Source organism: Alosa alosa, chromosome 11 (genome assembly GCF_017589495.1).
Source record: "Alosa alosa isolate M-15738 ecotype Scorff River chromosome 11, AALO_Geno_1.1, whole genome shotgun sequence".
Taxonomy (NCBI): domain Eukaryota; kingdom Metazoa; phylum Chordata; class Actinopteri; order Clupeiformes; family Clupeidae; genus Alosa; species Alosa alosa.
In genome coordinates this window covers 7,919,703-7,940,824 of record NC_063199.1, presented here as the reverse complement: position 1 = coordinate 7,940,824, position 21,122 = coordinate 7,919,703, and the positions used below count along the sequence as shown (strand labels likewise).

General features: G+C 48.4%; 1 protein-coding gene across 1 annotated transcript; it reads right to left on the bottom strand.

The window, feature by feature from the left end:
• Window positions 1–578: 578 nt before the first annotated feature.
• On the bottom strand, window positions 579–11,824 carry LOC125303414. Its single transcript, XM_048257173.1, is given in 8 exon segments — window positions 579–1,071; window positions 1,074–1,253; window positions 1,295–1,330; window positions 2,128–2,260; window positions 4,440–4,518; window positions 6,332–6,407; window positions 7,241–7,810; window positions 11,480–11,824. Coding segments are annotated over 7 exon segments (1,284 nt in total). The 5' UTR covers window positions 7,766–7,810; window positions 11,480–11,824; the 3' UTR covers window positions 579–816.
• Between the last annotated feature and the right edge of the window lie 9,298 nt (window positions 11,825–21,122).

Genomic DNA, 21,122 nt, shown 5'->3' with positions numbered 1-21,122 from the left:
ACCAAGATTACCAACACACTAAAATATCTGAAGTAGCTCCAACCTCCACTGCTCCCCTCCTTAAAAAAAAAAAAAAAAAAAATCCCTTTCTCAAGTAATGGCTGCTTTCATGAGGATCACTTGCACCAACGGATCCAAACGGCACAAAATCACCCCGCCCGCAAACAAAACTGCTGACAGGAGGAATGGCTGTTGGAGCGCAGAGCTGCGAGCCAAAAGATCAAAAGATCATCTGAAACCCCTCCTCTCCCCTCCCTTCCCAAAGCCCCCCTCTCCTCTCCTGCACTCTCTTCCTGTCCTGTCCATCGCACCAACCAGTGCACTCAAAGGAAAGAGGGGAAGCGCAACCACACCAGAAATAAAAATGCAATAGAGGGAGAACTTAATGCAAATACAGTCTTAAGTCAGATGAGGACAGACACACACACACACACACACACAGTTAACTTTTCACAGACACCCCTGTTTCTGTATGAAAGTCCTCTTTCTTCCCCTAAAAGTCCTCTTTCTTCCCCCCTAAACTGCTGCGCTCTCTCTCTCTCTCTCTCTCTCTCTCTCTCTCTCTCTCTCTCTCTCTCTCTCTCTCTCTCTCTCTCTCTCTCTTTCTTTCAGTCCATCTCCCTCTCTCGATCATCTCCCGAAGGCTGGACTGGGGTTCGGCGTGAGCACACAGACTCTGGCCTCTGACCAGAGTGGTGGGGACCCATGGTGGGGAACATGTGGGAGAGTGTTTGTGTGTGTGTGTCCATGTGGGGGCAGTGCTGGCCTGGTTCTAGTTCGTATTCGGGTTCTGGCTCGGAGCCCCGAGGCTGTGGACTAGGACCAGCCGCTGCCCGTCACCCCTCCGGTGCCCCTCTGTGTGATGATGCTCTCCGTGGCCTTGAGAAGTCTCTCCAGACAGGGAGCGTTGATCTTCCCCAGTGGGGGTCTGCCTGGGGCCGCCGGGGCCGCGCCGCCTGCCGTAGCGACAGTGAGTCCGTTTTGCCGCGCGTGGTGTTGTTGTTGTTGCCGCCGGCGACAGTGCCCTTGGCGGCGTCCGTGCTGGAGGACACTGCGTTGTCCTGCGTGAGGTCCTGGTCCCGTTGGGAAGGTGGAACCGCTGCTGCCGCCGCCGTCGCCGTCGTTGTCCGCAGGGACGTCCCCTGGGCATGCTCGGCGGTCAGCGAACAAATGGGCGACGTGTGCAGCCACTTCAGGTTGGTGGCCGAGTAGGGCCCGGGGGGCGTCAGATCCCACACGCACAGCGCCCGCCGCCCGCCGCCGGGTGGATGACGCAGGCCGACGCCGGTGTCACCATGACGACGGGCCGAGCCAGTGCAGCCGGGGAGAACTGCAGAGGAGGAAAATTACAGGCTGTTAGTAGACGCCGCGTCTCTCAGGCGTAGCGGCACAGGAGGACAGCTGGGAGAGGGAGACCAGCGGTGGTCTTATAAACTGGGCCTGATCACACAAGTGCAGCATTACTACTAGAGGCCTATCTGGAGGTAATATAAGGCATGACATTACTGGTACAGTTAGGAGCCTATTGTCTGCTTATCTTAAGGCACTGGAAAAGGTAAACCAAAAAGACTAAATGTCCTTCTCAAAGTTCACAAGAAGTTCACTCAGGGAGCACACAAAAGGACACTCAACCTCAACTATTTCTGGAGGAGAATCCTGACGGCTAAAATAGGAGCGGCCACAGCCCAGCCCACACCAGCCCAACTTCTCTCTGCTCCTCACCCATTCAAAAACAAACTGTGGAAGGTGTTTTTCCCCTTCGATGTGGCCTGACCTTTATGTGTTCCTCGGGGATGATGATTGTCCCAAATTACCTTGTCTTCTCAGTCATTGTTCTTTAGCGAACATGAGACAGCGTGTAATAGCTCACAACTACAGAAATAGAACCTAATCCCCTCTGCACCGATGACTTGCTCATTCGTTTGCTCGCCAGTGATTAAAGAATAATGGGTATTTTTGGCGCCTCTGTGTTTATGCAAGGTGACCACAGAATGTACACACACACACACACACACACACACAGGTGACTGACTGGTGGATTGGAGTGAGGTGTGTGTCCTTAACAGGCATTACCTTTGTGGTGACATCACACACACACACACACAAAAACACACACACGTCCTTTACCTTTTGTTTTTTGGAGAGGGGCTCCATCTCGCCCACTGATGTGTGTTTGTCGGCGTGCTGGACAGGTTTGATGTGGGGGAACCAACTCTTTAGCATCTCCTCCACCTTCAGGATGATGTTGATGTAGCGCTCACTGCAAGACAGAAGAAAAAAGAGAATTGCAGTTTTTATTTTTCTGTGTTTCACATCCAAAGAAAATAATGACTAAGTGTAAATGGAAAAGTGTCTCCTCCATAGCTATCCATCTTTCTTCAGTTAAGCATGTTTTTGCAAAAGACTACATGGAAAGGAGAGACTCTCAGTCACTCACAGAGTCTAGAATTTAAGTGAAAATAGACACTTTCAGTCAATCACGCCCACACACGCCAACACACCCACATACACCTGGCAAGATGTGAAAGGCTTCCTGTGTCATTTTCACACAAGTGTGTTCACATGTGGCATACACCAGTACCACTAGTTACCCACACTGCTAAAAATACCCCCTAAGACTGCAAACAGACCTCCACGTAACACACATGCAGAGAGTAGCAGCGCTAAGGTAGAGTGGTGCACGCTTAATCACATGCACACACACAAATATACGATTAGGTACATATACACACACACACACACACACACCAAAGCGTACAACACACACACAACCAGTCATATATACACACACAAACACACAGGTTAAGGCTGGGTCTCGACTGTGCCCATTAGTTCTCAGTGGCCCCTGGCAGATGGCTGATGGGGATTAGCCTGCTGAGTCACATGATGAGGGTCTACCTGCTGAGTCACATGATGAGGCTCTACCTGCTGAGCTGCCATTCCTGGCATGTTCAATTTATGAGCGAGATTATCCTGAAGGGACGTTGCGAGGCAGAAGAGTCATTTTTCCACCCCCGCAATCAGCCCCCCACCCCCCAAATAAAACCCTTAGTGCCCCGCCTCCACCCTATGCCCCTGGAGGTTCTGGAGGCAGGCTGGCACGCCTTCTCTTTGTCTCGCCTTGGCGAGGAGCATCTGGTGTGTGGGGCTTTTGGGGTTGGCTACATGCCAACTTCAGATGACCTAAATTAGGCTGCCGCCCAAACCAGTGTGCCCCTACCTCTTTGATCGCTCCTTTTCAATGAAAAACCTGCGGTGAGCTTTTTCACCCCCAGCACACAAGGAAAAAGCAGTAGAAACTGTGTGATATTTACTCTGCTGGGCTGAAAATAAATGCTACTCAGACCATCCAGCTACTCAATTTAAACTGTTTATGTCTTCAACAAGGTCTGAGACCTATGTACACAAAAGCCAAACAGAAATTATCTTAGAACCAGAGTACCAGTGCCTCAATATTGTTCAAACACCCATTACTTAGAGCAAAACTACTATACATAATGACTACTCACCACAGAGCCAATCCCTCACAGGCACCAGCCTTCACTTAATGAAGGCAGGGTACTTGCAACACATACACTAGCAGAGCTCGCACACGCGCACCTCTTGCATCATGATACTCCATTATGCTGGGTGTGTGCAGAGGCTACCATCAGAGGAATAGTGTGCCGTTTCCCTAAAGGTAACCTGAGTACATTCTTAATGAGCTGAGCTGGTGCATTCAGCTCTAGTGCCCAGAGACTCAGGCTGGCACAAGAGCCAAGCATACTGGAAGGTCCTGTACCAGCACAGAAGGCTGGTGCAGGGGTGTGTGTGTGTGTGTGTGTGTGTGTGTGTGTGTGCATGCAGGCCTGTGTGTGTGTGTGTATGTGATATTGTGTGTGTGTATTCTAAGAGTAGTCTGGGGACCTGCACCACATGGGCCTTAACTGAGGTGGATACACATCAGAGATTATCCTTTCTACTTCAACTCTGCTGAGAACCCCCCCCCCCCCCCCACACACACACAAACACACACACGCACACTGCTCCTGATCATGCTTTCTTGCCTCCTCCTCCACTCCCTTATAATGCATGGATTAGCTCTTACACAGATGTTAGAGTGTGTGTGTGTGTGTGTGTGTGTGTGTGTGATTGGCCTCCATTCCCGTGGGAGAGAAGAGTAAAAGTGCAGTAAATGATTTGCGGCATGAGCGGTGTAAATGACTGTGGATATATGTGTGTGTGTGTGTGTGTCGGATACTGTTGGTGGAGGTTTTTTTCTGAGTGAGTGTGAGTGAATGTACGTTTGTGTGAGTGTGTGGTTGTAAAAGGGTATGTGAGTCTCTGGGCAAGTGGGAATTTGAGTGTGTGTGTGTGTGTGTGTGTGTGTGTGTGTGTGTGTGTGTGTGTGTGTGTGTGTGTGTGTGTGCGCACGCGCGTGTGTTGCGGAGGACACCTACCCCATGTGTGGGTTCTGCAGGACACCCATTATCCTCTGGATGCGGTCCATGGCCACACTCTCCTGGAAACTGCTGAGGCCTGTGAAAAAAAGAGAGAGGTTTGTTTTTTTCCCTTCCTTCTTTTCCTTTCCCAAGTCCATTCATCCATCAGTCCATCTGTGTGTGTGTGTGTGTGTGTGTGTGTGTGTGTGTGTGTGTGTGTGTGTGTGATGTCTGTGGAGCAGATGGGTTCCTGTGAAGAGAGTGGGAGAGCAGACTCACTGTCTCTGAAGCCAGGAAGTCTGAGGTCGCACAGGGCTCGCGCTCGCACTCTCTCTCTCTCTCTCTTTCTCTCTCCCTCCCTCATTCCCCCCTCTTGGTCTCTCTCTTCTCTCCTTTTCCCTATGTCCACTTTCCTCTGTTACTCTCGTGCTTTCTTTTCTTCACCCTCTCATTCTTTCTCTTTCTCTCTCCCTCTACCACTCCATCTCTCCCCTTTTCCATCCAACTCTCTCTCTCTCTCTCCTCCTTCTGACACTAAAGTACTGGCCAGCTCAGATCACAGGCTGTCAGAGTAACCAGCCACCCACCCAGCCACCCGCTCGCCAGCCCGGCTAATGCTCATCGACGTGGAGCTGGAGAAAATCTGGGTCCCCATGAGAGCATCTCCCTTCCCCTCCACCAGCACCAGCAGCAGAGCCCCAGCACAGACCTCCCCAGGAACAGCTGCCTTCGGCAGGCTTCCAGCTCAGATCTGGCCCTCAACGGGCTCCAGTCTCAGCTATCGTGTGAGAGCTGTGGTGTGTGTGTATCTGTGTGAATGTAAGTTTGTGTGTGTGTGTGTATGAGAGAGAGTGAGAATGTGTGTATATGTGTGTATGTGTGTGTCAGAGAGAGTGAGAATGTGTGCGTGTGTGTGTGTGTGTTTGTGTGTGTGTGTGTGTGTCAGATAGAGTGAGAATGTGTGCATACAGTATATGTGTGCACATGCATGCAAGTGTGTGTGTGCCTGTGTGTATGAATATGCATGTTAGGCATATTCACAGACTTTACAACACACATTTGCTGCCAGCCAGTGCGATTCCGCCTCAGCTGCCCCAGTTTTGCAGGCCTCAGACACACAGATCTACTGCATGGCCGCCCGCCGGGTGCCCGGCACCATCCTACATGGTGTCGCTTTCCCCCTAGTGACCATGGACACAGCGGGGAGGAGTGGCCACTCAAGTCTCCCGAGGCGTCCACCACAGAGCGTGCTCACATTCAGCAGAAAGCTCTGGGGATTTACCTTAACACTGAGCCTGGAAGTGCCCTGAAGCCTGTGCCCGGCACCCTGCTATTAACAACTATACACTCTCCAACAGCGGACTAGGGAACAAATGAGTGTGTGTGCAAATGAAGTGTGAATGAGCGAATGAGTGTATGAATATATTCAAGTAGGAGTTAAGCGTGGGAGTTGGTTAGAATGAACAAGTCTGTGAGCGAATGAGTGTGAGTGGATGAGTGAGTGAGTGAACATGTGAGTGTGCAAGTGAGGTTGTAAGTGGCTGTGAATGAACATGTGAGTGAGTGAAAGTATGAAAGTATGACTGTTCCAGTGAGGATGCGAGGGTGTGCAAGAGAATGAGTGACTGAACAAACAAGACACTTGGCACACAATGGAAAGGCTTGTGGTTATCTGATAGCCTGGCATCAAACAATGTATGTCTTAGACATCCGCTTCTCAAATCTCACCCCCATACCTTCTCACAATGAGCTCACACATGCCTCTGGTTGAGGAGGTGTGTATCTTTATTTTATTTTTTAGACACTACTCTTCAAAACCAGACAGGGCACCGGTGTGGCCCTCTTTCATGAGAAAGAATACGTGCAATACTATCATGGTAGAACATGGAGAAAACAACAGAGTAACTTACGTTCTCTATATCGTCCCAGTCGGAGGCCATTCAAGATTGAGGACAGAGGGGGGATATAGCTTTGCAGCTCCATGCACTGTTAAAGGGGAAAAAAGACAAAACAAAGGAAACCATTCAGTCTCCTGGCCCATTGTCTCAGTATTCAGCAGCAACCCAATAGAAAAGAACAACCGCTCTGTCTTTGAGCAGAACTACGAGTTCCCCTTGAGTTCCCTTCCGCTACCGTTAAAATAACGTTAAGACCTTACACTCCCTCACACACAACACGTTACACACACACATTCTTATCAGCTTGACTCATCTGTGGAAAATGTCCAGATTATTTAACCATAATTTAGAAATTGAATCTTCATGAAAATCAGCCAAGTCAGTGCTTTACTGTGGAATAGTGTAGATGAGGGCTTGTTTAACAGCCAGCAAAAGAAGACTTTTAGGTATTGGCCTACTTCCTCCTAATAGAGACTATTTTGATCGTTTACGATGAATTTTAACACAGTCCACAAACCAAGGTGTATTTTACACACACACAGTGTAGAATGGGAGTTCCATGTCTGGAAGTCTCGCGTTCTGACTCACTCTCACTTCTGCTTTAGACTAAAGGGGAAGCCAGGGAGGTGGAGCCTTCCTGGAAGCGGCTATGCATCGCCTGTTTACAGTTCTATACCACACACACACACACACACACACACACACACACACACACACACACACACAATGGAAACTGACATGATGACAACTCAAACAGTACAAACAGCACACACAGGCACTCATCACACACACACACACACACACACACACACACACACACACACACACACACACACACACACACACACACACACACACACACACACACAAAGATCAAAACATAGAAGCACACAAGCACACAGTGAAGGCAGGCTGACTCACCTTGCTGGCGAACAGTCGGTCTTTCTCGCTCTGGTGGGGTGTGAGGGGCCCCTCCTCTCTCTGCTCGGGGCCCCCAGAACTGCGGGCCCTCTTGCGTGCCAGTCTCTTTTTGGGGCTCTCCGCATCCCAGGGTTGCCTGGGCTTGTCCCCGCCGCTCACCCCTGCACCTGGCCACTCCCGTCGGGACTCGGCCACTCCGTCACACGAGCCCATACAGCTGGAGGGGGAGCTACAGGTGGAGCGGTCACTCATCCCCACCGCACTCCTTTCCTCCTCCTCCTCCTCTTCTTCCCTCACCATGCTACTGTCCTCACAGAAGTCGTGGCGGGCGCAGGATGACGCCCGACTGTCCTCGGACGAGGGGGGCGAAAGGCACCTCTTGACCCCGGGGGTGGCCGAGGAGGAAGAGGTGGCCCGCCTCACGCAGTCCGAGCGCTGGTATTGGTGCAGGCCCTGCTCGCTCTCGGCGTCCTCCTCATCACTGGCCAGCCAATCAATGGAATAGTCTGAATCGGAGGAAGACATCCTCTGCTGCTCTGCAGGCTCTAACAAATCCTGATCATCACTGACCTAGAAGAGAGGAATACACACACACACACACACACACACACAGACACACTTGTCACTCAGGTGATCTGCTTTTTACCTGTCTAAACCTGTGCATCACAAAAATGTTGTGTAACAGTTATCTTTAAATGTATCCATTAAGTGTTTTTTTAAACTCTTGGTTTGGAACCCCCAAATTACCATTATGATTATCATAACTTAATTAGTTATGATCACAGCGATGCTTTTGGGGACTGCAAACCTGAGAACCATAAGAACTCCTTTGTCAAAACCCATAAAAAGACCAACAGTGGACACAGAGATGCCAGCTTCAGAAATCAGGACTATTTGCATGACTTGCCCGGTCATACTCCTTGTTGGACAATGGCCTACTCCTGCACTTAAGCCAGCTGAAAGCTAAACGGCTGTGTGTGTGTGTGTGTGTGTGTGTGTGGTGTGTGTGTGTGTGTGTGTGTGTGTGAGTGCATTTAAAATCCAGAGAGACATGATGGGTAAATCACATCAGTCTGAGCCACAATAAACCCCAACTCACTACACCCCCGCCCTGCCACACTAACACCCACAAACAGACAGGAGAAAACAGGAGAGGAGAGGAGAGAGGACTAGAGATGAGGGGAGAAGAGCAGAGAGGAGGGTGGAGAAGAGAGGAGACGAGAGGAGAGGAGAAGAGAGAGGAGAGGAGAGGAGAGGAGAGGAGGGTAAGGAGACGAGGGAGGAAAGGAGGAGACGAGAAGACTTGAGTGACCAGTTGCAACACCTGAGCCCCGGCAGAGACAGAGGGCAAACAGCCACCACTCACACACACACGCTCACACACACACACTCACTCACACATATACACACACACACACACTCACACATACGCACGTACACACACAGCCACTCACTCACACATACGCACGTACACACACACACAGCCTCTGGGAAGCCTGGCTCTGAATTATTACTGTCTCTCAAACTAAATATTGTCTTTTAGTTGACTAGTGGCCAAAGCTACGATCCAGCCAAAGCACAGGAATACCGTGGATGATAATAAATATGACTGGATATTGAAAGACACAAAAAAAGTGGTAAGAACATTTTCCATTGGTTAAATTCTGTTATTGTTTCCCTGAATATCTATTCTGTGTTTGATAAACAGCCCTATGCACCAAGAGCAGATGTGAACCCTTTATTTGTCCAAATGGCTATCTAGGCAGCCAAGTGGGCAGGGCAGAGGTTTATTGAAAGGGAACTGTGTGACCAACCAGGTGGCCGAGGGCACGTCTCCCAAAGCCTGCTTATTAATTCAACACGGCCAGAACGGCGCAACCATGACGACCACCCTGGGACACAAACAATAGTGCCAGAGAGGAGGCATTGCTACAATGGCTCTCAGGACTGCAGTGATGGCCTGTGATTGGAAATGGCCAAATCCACATCTGTGACTTGTGGCCGGACTCGGGAGAGGAGAGACGGTGGAGGTGAGGAGGATACGCGCATGGTGTGGACGGCCATTTGAAGTCTGGCCTGTGAGAGCGTTGCCTCCTATGACCCATGCTGGACCACACACAAACACCCATACTCACACAAACGCGAACACACACTCTCAGGCACAATTTCCTTCTTTACTGCTCACATTAACACATCATTTGTCTCTCTCACACACACAAATACTGACAATACACACAGTCTCTCTCGGACACACACACACGTGACTTGCGGATAGTAGTCTGGGGACCCACCATCAGCAACAGACAAGGCTGGCTCAATGGTATCAGTTCCATCAGCCCGATCTCGCTCACTCTCAGCAAATATTCGTCCATTAACCGGCTTGCCAGCCAGCATATTCTCACATGCACAAGAGTGACCATGTCTCTTTGTCTAATAAAAAAAAACTGGAGAGAATAGTTCTCACACTGTCTGGAGCTAATGTAAGTGGTGCCTTGTTCTTTGTCTCTGAAGACAGAGTTACTCTGTTATGAGAGGGGGTTGGTGTGGTCTTTTTCTCAAAAATACACACAAGGCAGTCCACCATGTATGGACAGAAAAAATCAATACAGATAAGGCTTTATATTAATAATGAATGGACTGCATGTGGTTGAAAATTGCAATTATATTGATGGTACAATAAAGTCCAATGGTTACATTATCACGACTTTCTTTCGCTGAGGCATATTACATGTATGTTGCGCTTATTCGTGAGCGGCAGAAAAGGAGCAATGAGCAAGCAAGGGGGACGGATCTCACCTGAGTTAGATCACACACTGACTAACCGAAAATAAACCCACGCAACAACACAGAGTAAACAGGGCGTCAATTATAGACTACTATACACTTTCATAACCAATCACGTTTCATGGCTACATGTCAAAACGGGATGCCAAGAGAGTTAATTCATTCTTCTTGGCAAGTCTTATTTCCAGTGCTCACTTTAGAGGCTTTTGTCATCATGTCATCATCACTTATAATATTATAAGTATAATACACTGAGATCGACCGGTCAACCAGTGTTTTTTTTCTGTTCTCATTGGTTGTTACTTGAACATTTAGCTTTCTCGAATAACCCCACAAGGACCATTCAAAGAAGTGCTGCGTTTTATCATATACGGCCACCCATGCCATCAGTTATCCAAATTAACGCACTGCCAAAAGTTAACAGATTGGAGATATTGCAAAACTTGTCAACTGCAATAGCCCTCCTGTCCTGTGTCCTGGCGTAACAGACACAAAGAAAAAGCTCACCACGATGTAGAGAAATTCTGCTGTCAGTGACTAACGGGAGAGAGGGTAGCTTTGCTATTGATAGGTGATACCAGACAATGTCTGTCCCAATTAATTCGAGAGAAAATTATACAGATTGAGCCTAATTAAAAATCATTTTAAAGATACGATTCCGTCAACGCACTAAGGAACAGCCTTTAGGGTCTCTAGAGAGAACAACTCTCAACAGCTTCTCAATCAAATATATTCCGATCTTTTCAACTCTACTAAAGTCTTGCCGTTTTAAAGACTAGACAAGAGCTAGACAAGTAGCCCATTACCGACCATTACAACGTTGAAACATTAAACAAATGACACCGCTTCCAGAAACCGAATCGTCCAACAGGCTAGTACCAAACAAGTAGGCCTACACCCAGTATAATTATTAAATAGACTACCTGTGGGGCTGAGGGGTGGGGTCCTTCTCAACCTGCCGGCTAATGTGTAACATTAAAACGAAATCTAAACTAACTATTCAAAAGCTTCAGAGGAGAGCGGATTTCAATAAACTCAATGGCTGTCAATATCATGCTGTGACCTCTTCCAATTTACCATACACCATTTAAACCACCTCTGCGTTCCATGACGCAAAATAGCGCACGACTATTTTATAAGAACAGGCTTTAAAGAAGCGCACAATAACCGGGTTTGCTGCATAGCCTAGGTTACTTTCACAACAAGACCACTAAATAAATGTGGTAAAATCTGGCACGTATGCCTACCGTAACGTTGCCTTGCCATCCCTGCTGCTTCTTGAAGCTTGACAGTTAGATACCAAACTAAAGCCTCAATTGAGGTATCACATTAGATGATCTACAGATCTGTACATTTATTGTCTACATGATCTCCCCACTGTGAATACGGCAGCCTAACATACTCCTGTAACAGAGCACACAAAGAATGCTGTTTTTTAGATCAATGGTATCTTACCTTACTCGGATGGAGCGGGGCTCTAGCTACTTTCCTTTGTTCAGTGGTAAATCCAGGATACTTGGGGAGTGAGTTGCTGATGTGAGGGACGTGGTTTCAGCGATGAGGACCTGCAATCGAGTGCCCGTGTTACTTCTCCCAAGGCAACGTGTCTGGCAGGGCGGGTACAAAGCGACCGGTTTTCCCGATTTGTGCTTCCACACTCGAACCTGACCAATGGAGCTTGCGTTTGAGACTAGCGTCAGCCGATAGGCGAGACGATGTCTCATATTTAAATGAGATGCAAATAGCACAAACACGTGGACACGCGGATCGGTTTCATTCCACAGCCGGGCAGAAAGTCAACTCACAACTGTTTTTATTCACGACATAGACGTTTTTTTGAATACCTCTCAAGATCGGGGAGGATGTTGTTGGCAAGTTCCATGCACTGCACAGGCCAACCCATCATGACGTTTGACAGAGGGTAAAATGGCCTGGTGTATGTTATTTAGACGTGAAATACTCCAATGTTCAATTTTGGCAGCCCAGAAAAGAGTGCAGGTCAAAGTTGATTTCACAGACTGCTGATTTATTTAACCAGTAGCTACCACAGTCCCTCTGTGCCTATTTTAAGCCAGCTGATTGGCACAATATTTTTGTTTCGCAACTGCAAATAGGCCAACATGGCGACATTTACATGGACCACGAGAACGTGCCGCATGTGTCTGCAGAATAATCCAATGTGAGGCCATCAACTCTCGCTATTCCACCGTCTGCCCTGCCCGCCTGTGCGGGCTCGGCTTGTCCCCCGGCTATCCCCGTTTGCTCTCGGCGCCATGCAATGTGCAGCGCTGATCGTATGCGGACAAGCGAGCGGAATGAATGAAAGGTTCTTGAACGTGACAAGCTGTGTGTAGTCTGTAGGTCTCCGATTACACACGTGACGACTTTACGCTGTTCCAGCGTCATGTGTTTTATGTTTTAGAGGGCGGACTTGTATAATCACGTAATACCCTACTATTGAAAAAGTGCACTTAGGCTGTGAGCAGAGAAGAACTGCCACACAAGAAGTAGGCTATGAAGGGTGTTAATTACATCTTTTAAATAAGAGTCAGAGAATAATCTAGAGGGAAGGAGAGAGAGGGGGAGCTCGCTACACCTAGAGTTGAAAACTATAATTTAGGCAATTATGTGTGCCTCATATCATAATAACAATTTGGCTGCAGTTATGTCATTTCTCCTTAAATTAGGCTACTTTGTGCACTATTTGAGAGCCTCTTGTAAAGAAGCACAGTATCTTTTTAAACGTTTCATTACACTTATTGTAAGACGTGTGAAGATACATTTGGAAGAAACAATGAGAGCAAGCATGTCAATGCTGTTACCAGAAATGAGCCCGCAGGTTGAAAAAATGAACAACAAAATCCGAAGTGCATGGCTACTCTGTTGCCTGCATACTTTCACATGCTGCTACGTCAGGAATTTTGCACCTTTTCTATTGCACTCAACAGGTATTTGGACATCTTTCCCCCACTGTGACCTAAAGGTGCCATGTTGAATGGTGTGGCCAGTCACATTTCTGGGCTTGTGTGGCATTTTGAAGAGGGTCAATTGTGCAGCTGTGCTGTGCTGTGTGTACACAGGGAGCTAGCCCAGGTCGGTATTTCTTCACTGATTGCTGCTGCCTATGTTTGTGTTTGTGTGAGTGGGGCAGCGGGGGATTGTGTGGTGCTGATGGTGGAGTGTGTAAGTAAATGGTGACGTGCAGGCAGTGAGTCATCTCACCTCTCCTTCTCTTCTCTTCTCTCTCTCCCTCTCTCTCTCCTTCTCCTTCCCTCTAGATTATTCTCTGACTTTTTCTCTCTCTCTCTCTCTTCTCTCTCTCTCTCTCTCTCTCTCTCTCTCTCTCTCTCTCTCTTTCAGCTTCCTACAAGGAGCTGGGAGGCCAGACAAGGATTTTCTGCCTAGAGCCAGTGACTCAGAGCCCCCCTGACTGAGAAACGTGAGCACATGTGGTGCTCCCCCACACACACACACACACACACACACACACACACACACACACACACACACACACACACACACTTCTCTTACTCTGCCTCTCCATCCATCCTTTCATTTGGTCTTTCTCTCCCTGTTTTCCTGTCCTCTCTCCCCCTGTCTCTCCTCCCTTTCTATGTCCATCTATTTTTCTGTCCTCGCTCATGCTGTCTCTTTCTCTGTCCTTCACTCTTTCTCTTCTCCTCCCTCTGTCCATCTCTCTCTCTCTCTCTGTCCTTCTTTCTGTGCCTTCCTCCCAGCCTTACCTTCAATTCCCTCAGTTGAAGCTCACAATTAATACAAACAGCATCAAGGACAGAATGTTTCCTCTCTCTCACCTCCCTCCCTCTCTTTCTCTCTTTCTCCTTCCTCTCTCCTCTCAAAATATCCACCATGCTGTTCTGATGGTCAAGGGGGCCGTGGAGGAAAGAGAGAAGAAGCAGAGAGGGGGGAAAGAAAAGCCCTCAGTATGCACCAGCAGCGACACCACCCAGACAGTTTAACAACAGGGTGCAAACCTGTCTGGGCTCTAAACGGCCGCATGGCCTCCCAGCGCACGCTGAGTGGCTTAATGCCGTCAGTAATGAGCGCCTGCCAGCCTGGCCTGCCAGCCCGTTTATACCGGCCCTCTCGTAACGGCAGGCTGACCACTGTAGAGAGGGAGTGGAGGGGGATGAGGGATATGAAGGATGTCCTGCGGTGAGATGATCACAGGTTGGGTTGGAGTGTGGTGGGGTTTATTTTATGAGGCACTTTCTGCGTGAGGGTCAGATTTTGGGAGGGTGAGGAGCAAAGATGCCGCTGTTCTTTTCTTTCTTAATGGAGGCTGGCCAGAGAGAGTGATGGAGGGTAACGGAAAGAGAGGATCAGAGAGGGAAAAAAAGATGCACAGCGGAGGAGAGAACAAGAGAAACAGCGAGGTGAGAGAGAGATGGATGAGCCGGGGAGCAGAGAGCGAGTCAGAGATCTGGGTTTCCCTCTCACTGCTGTGCCTTCGATCCCTCCCCACTGTGATGAGTGGCCTTTAAGCACATCTGACAAGGGGAAAGAGTGGGGAGAGGTGGCCCACACGCTGCGAGAGTGGCCGCCGTGGAGTCCAGCCCTGACCAGCAGGAAGAGTGGGAAGAGGTGGCACACACGCTGGGAGAGTGGACTAGTAGTGGGCTGTAGCCACTGGCCTGGAGATTATGAGACTTTACACCTTGTTGTCTCTCTTCAGTTCTGTCTCTCAAATTCTCTCTCTCAATTTCTCAATTTTCTCTCTAGTTTAGCTCATGCTCCTCTCTCTCTCTCTCAATTTCTCTCTTTTACCAGTTTTTCTCTCCCAGTCTCTATCTATCTCCCCTCTCCTTCTCCCTTTTCTCACACCGTTTCTCTTTTATCAGTTTTCTCTCTTTCCTTTTCTCTCCACTCCACTTCTTTCCTGTTTCTGTCTGTATGCATTTCAATTAACATTTCTTTCCATCTCTCACTGTCCATTAATTTCTCTCATTTGGTGCCTCTCTGTCCCCCCCTCACACACACACACACACCACCACCACACACACACACACACACACACACACACACACACACATATACATACACAAATATGTGAAATGTTGTAAAAATGTTACATTTTCTCACTGACCCTTTGCCCATTATCCTTTTATGCCCCCAAAATCTCTGGCCACAGACAACCATCCTTTGTGAGGATATTGTGCTTCCTGCCACTTCCTGACGACACTCATTTCCCATTTTTGTGTCCAGGGACGTCCCGCTGACCAGGGACATGTCACATGAAAGGGCCCACAGCCTCCGTTGTTTACTGGGCACATTGCTGTATTACGCAGCCTGCCAGCTGAGAGGACAATGGCAACATAAAGCAGGTCTGATAGTCATCTCTGGCTGGCATTCCCACTTTTCTTCCCCTTGGAAGAGTTTCATTGAAACACAAGAATAAAAACTGTGGCTCTGTGGTGGACTTGAATGCGTACAGACTCATTAAGGACTCATGAAGATCATGGGAAAGTACTTCTCTAGGGTTATTTTTATAGACACATATTTTAGGGACTTGATTCCAGTGTGTCAGAATATAATTACAATAAGGATTATATTATAGTTATATCTAATCTTTTTTAGCATCCAGCTCTAAAGACCACACAAAAAAACAAACAAAAAAGCCCTACAAAACACTAATGTCACTCTATTACAATCGGATTGTGGGCATGTGGCCTGAGTGAAATCAGTTAGGGTTTACGCCAGCCTCACATTCGTCTCGTACACACATATCGTATGTAACGTTGGCGGGGTGCTGTGTCAAACCTGTTCTTCATCCTGGGCTTACCATGTCTAATCTGCTTAAAGCATCAAGGCTTAGGTGTAAGGAAGCTGGAGGTGTGTGGAAATGTTTTCAGTCAACAAATCATTTGAACAACTTTTTTATCTTGTGTAGCTTGTAATGTCTTGAGGATTCCTTACACCAACACCCTTACTGAACATGTGGTGTTAATATGATCTGATAATAAAAACAGAAGGTAGATGACGTACCTCTTTACTTCCTTCCTACAATTTTCTCCCTGTTTCTCTTTTTCACACACATAAACACACGCACGCACACACACACATGCACGCATGCTTTCACCCCCGGCTCCTCTTTGCGTTCTTGTGTCAGGCCTGCGATGAGTCAGAGGCAGAAATGGGTACAGGGATTTACGAGAGCTGTCAGGAGATCGGGAGTGATTCAGAGCCCCCAGGGGGACCGAAAGACCCAGCCAGCCAGCCACAGAGTGAGCGGCCAACTGAACAACCAACCGAGAGTGTGTGTGTGAGAGAGAGAAAGGGAGTAAGTGAGTGGAGTATCGCTGACTTCCACTCTCACTCTCATTCATAAAACATCTTCCCCAAAAAAGAAGGTGTGTATGTATGTGTGTGTGTGTGTGTGTGTGTGTGTTTATTAAGGTATCCACTTCAGGGGTGTCTGTAAAAAGGAGACCACAGCAGCAGCCCCACATCACTCACCAAACCGACACTCTCCACAACTTCAGTGTGTGTGTGTGTTGTGTGTGTGGCTGAGGAGTAGCATGTGGTATACAAGGATACAAGGATACAAGGAAGTTTATTGTCACATGCATATAGTTACTGGAAGTAAGAAATGCAGTGAAATTATGTCTGGTGTCAGCCTATTTGTGCATTAATGGGGTAAAAAGTGCAGTAGAAAGGGGTTTAGTAGATTAAGTGGCAAAGGGCTGCATAAAAGGTGGTGGAGGATTGGGATTGGGTGGGGGGGCACCAACAAGGGAGCACCAAGAGCAACAGGGGCAAGGAAAAACTCCCTTACCAAGGAAGAAACCTTGGGCGAATCCACGGCTCAAGGGGCTAACCCAACTGCCAGGGGTCTTGGTGTGTGTGTTGGGGGATGACAGGGGAGATGGGATAGTGTGCTGTGTATGTGGGGGAGAGGGGCAGTGTGCAATATGTGTGTTGGAGAAGCTTCCTCATGAGACAATGTGCTGTGTATTGGGGGCAGTGTGCTGTAAGTATGTTGGGGATGTGTGTTGGTATAGGGAGTAAAGAACCCCCAGATAGCCTCAGAAGTGAGTGTGTGTATGTGAGGTGCGCTTGTGTTTACTTGTAAGGATCCTGAATAGGATCAGCACACCTGTGTGTGTCTGTGTATGTGTGTGTGCAGCGTGTGCTTGCGTGCGTGTACGTATGTGTGTGCCTATACCAAAGAGTCAGTGTGTGTGTGTGTGTGTGTGTGTGGATAAAGAAAGTGTGGGATCGATGGACACGTGTAGTTGGCCGGTGGTCATGTGTCCCTGAGGAAGGTGTGTCTGGCTGCTGGTTTCCAGGGAAGAGGAGTCCTGAGACGTGTTGATGGGCCAAACCACAGGCAAAGGAGGCCCCAGGGGCCGGAACTGACGAAGGCTACGGTGGTGCAAGAACAACAGGAGGAAAATGACGTCTGTAAAAAAAATACGATAAATGGAGGCAAGTTGTGTGTGTGTGTGTGTGTGAGGAGAGTTTGAATGGAAATGAGAGAACAAAAATTCCAGTAGACTGCCTCATGAGCTGCAACCAGAGACAATGACTCAGCTAGGTCAAGCTGTGGTGTATTAGTGTGTGTGTAGATGCAAATACCAGTATACTTGTGTATACTTGCAAATATACTTGTGTATGTGTGTGTGTATGTCACATTTAGTGTTTACTGTCAGACCAGGTAGTAGCTGGCTCTGGTCTAGTAGAGTGTTTGTGCCACACATGGACAAACACACTCCTCCCCTGACTGACAGGGGCCCATTGTAAATAACACTGTCTCTACATGAGAGAGAGACTTTTTAAAACCCATTTATTGAATCATTATTTGGTTGAAGGACACCTTAAAAGGCTACAAAGGCTACTAAGTAACCCCCACCTTAAACACCATGGTACAATCACAAATCAACCATTAGATATCAGGTTGCAATCATAATGGAACCAGTTACCAGTCCCCTTTTTATATTCCATTAAGGCTGATAAGAGAGGGATGGAGAAAGAGAGAGATGAAGATAAATGAGTAACAGGTCCATTCTAGCTACACAGGACCTTACAACCCCTTTCCCTTTTCACTCCAAGCTCCAAGCTCCACCCCACCCACCCCATGTAATAGCAAGCTTTTATTAATTAGTAAAGCACCTGTGAATTATTCATGCCTGCAACTGTGTCAGGGCCAGGTGGTGAGATAATGTTGGTGATATTGTAATGTGTTTGAATGAATAATCAGGATCCTCTTTCATCCGTGCTACTGCAGCTGGGTGCCTTTGCACATTTACATACACAACACCACACACACACACACACACACAACACACATATAGACAGTCTCCCCCCCACCCAACCCCTTACACACAACCCCACCCCCACCCCCCCATCCAACCTCTCTTCCTCTCAGACACACACACAGACAGCCCATCCACCCCACTCCACTCTGCCCTCTGAGCAACTCCAGCTGAATGGTGTGTAATTAGGTGTTTTCTGCATGTCTGCCATGTTGCTCCTTTTAAAGATCAGTCACCATTATCTCACCATTACTTCACCCCCTGCTACCTCTCTCCCTTCTGTCTCTCTTCTTCCCTCTCTATCTCTCTCTCTATTTCTCTCTTCCCTCTATCTCTTTCTCTCTGTCTCTCTCCCACATTAATCCACTCTACCCTGCTCTCTCTCCCCCCTCTCTCCCCTTCTCTCTCTCTCCCTCTCTCTACCCTGCTCTCTCTCTTTTCCTCTCTCCCTTTCTCTCACCTTCTTTCTCTATCTCTCTCTCTCTCTCTCTCTCTCCCACCCTCTCTCTCACCTTCTCTCTCTCTCCCTCTCTCTCTCTCACCTTCTCTCTCTCCCCCTCACTCTCCCCTGCTCTCTCTCTCTCTCTCTGTTTCACTCTCTCGTGCTGGCCCCCTCTGGCCCGAGACTCCTCCTCTGGTAGGTGCCCGTCAGGGTGTTACTGGAAAGGGAGAGGGCTGCTGGCCCGGCCCACACAACCCCCCTCCCTCCCTCCCTCCCTCCCTCTCTTCCTCCCTCCCTCCCTCCCTCGCACGCTCACTCACTCTGTCCCTCCTATGGCAGCCGGGGGAAAAGAGCAGAGAGACACGGGGAGCAGAGAGCAGAGAGCAAAAAAACGTGACAGCATCTGCTGCTAGTGAGAGGGCAGACGCAAAGTGCCAGTCATGTCTGCTGAGACTCAAGCCATCATGCTAGTGTGTGTGTGTGTGTGTGTGTGTGTGTGTGTGTGTGTGTGTGTGTCTGTGTGTGTGTGTGTGTGTGTCTGTTTGTGTGTGTGTGTGTGTGTGTGTGTCTGTGTGTCTGTGTGTGTGTGTGTGTGTGTGTGTGTGTGTGTGTCTGTGTGTCTGTGTGTGGTTGGTAGGTCCTTGTCTCTCTTACTGAAGTGTGTGTGTGTGTGTGTGTGTGTGTGTGTGTGTGTGTGTGTGTGTGTTTGTGCGTGTGTATGTGGGTGTGAGCATGAATATATGTATACTGTCTGTCATACGCTAATACATTTTTGTGTGTGTGTGTGTGTCCCTGAGTGTGTTGACACACAGGAGATTGTATAAAAGTGATGTGTGTTAGGGCTTTATCAGTGTGTTTGTGTGTATGTTTATTAATAGGTGTTCTCTATGTGTGGAACACTACTGTGTGTACTGGACATAAATAATTAGTTAATGTGACTGTGCACGTGTGTGTGTGTGTGTGTGTGTGTGTGTGTGTGTGTGTGAGTGTGTGAGAGAGAGAGTGTGTGTGCTGAGGAGGCATGTGGAAGGTTATGTAGACATTGCTGGACGAAGCGTAGTGCTAGCTGGCTGACCGCCCTGTTCTGTTGCTTTAAAGGGCTGGACCTGGAGCCTCTCTCATCCCTCCCTCCCTCCCTCTCCCTCCCTCTCCCTCCCTCCTTCTTTCGATCTCTCTAGATCTCTCTCTCACTCTCTTTCTCTGTGAAGACTCCGTCCAGTCACATGGGCCACTCTCACACACTCACCAGAGAAGCTCCCTGTGCTCTCGTCTCTCCCCATGGGCACTTCACATGCAGACACAGGGCTGCACGGCTGCCAACCAGCTAGTCCCTGTCAAATCTGTGTGTGTGTGTGTGTGTGTGTGTGTGTGTGTGTGTGTGTGTGTGTGTGTGCTGTCATGCATGAGAATGTATGTGCATTCAGTGTGTATAGGCTATGCATTCCTATGTATGCATTTGATCATGTGCATATATGTGTGTTTACATGGTTGCGCTCATACATGTGCTTGTGTGTGTGTGTGTGTGTGTGTGTGTGTGTGTGTGTTGTGTATGTGTGTGTGTGCTTTCTGCACATGTGATTGTGCATCTACAAGTGTACTTGTACACGTATGTGTATGCATGTGTGCACATGTTTGTGTCCTCACCCATGTGTGTGTGTGTGTGTGTGTGTGTTCAAATGTCTGAACAGATGCCAGCGCAGCTCGAGCACCAGTGGGATATCTATCCGCGGGGTTGAATGCTACATGTGACTAGGGGTATATTTTAACTGAGTTATGTAACTGCTCCAGTCCGACTGCTCTGAACACAGACCAGGAAGGCTGCACAAAACGAGAGAGGGAGGGAGGGAGGGAGGGAGGGATGGAGGGAGGAGAGAGAGGAAGGAAGAGAGACAAAGGGTAAGGGAACAGCCTGACTGCGTGAATCTCACCTCAACGTATTGAATAATTCCTGCTGTCCAGATAAGCCTCGGCTACACGTTTCAACCACATCTCTTTTTCCGCAAGCGTTTCTCCACACTGTCTGCTTCAACTTTCCACCTGGGTTTCACAACACAGGGCAAGAGAGAGAGTAAGAGAGAGAGTAAGAGAGAAAGAGATAAAGAGATAAAGAGAGGGAGAGAGATAGAGAAAGAGTAAGAGAGAGAAAGAGAGAGAGAGACACAATACTGTCTTTTATTACACACACACTTCTGCAGGTTTAGCACCTGGTCCTAATCTTCGTTTGGATAATAAAATAATCTAGCTGGCAGACAGGGCAGCCATGTCCGCTGTGGGACCGATAAGCACAAAGACAACACACCACAGCTCAGTCCCCAACTTGCACAACACAGGAACGTGTGCTGTAGTTGCTGCAAGTTGCCTATGATGCCGACATTTATGG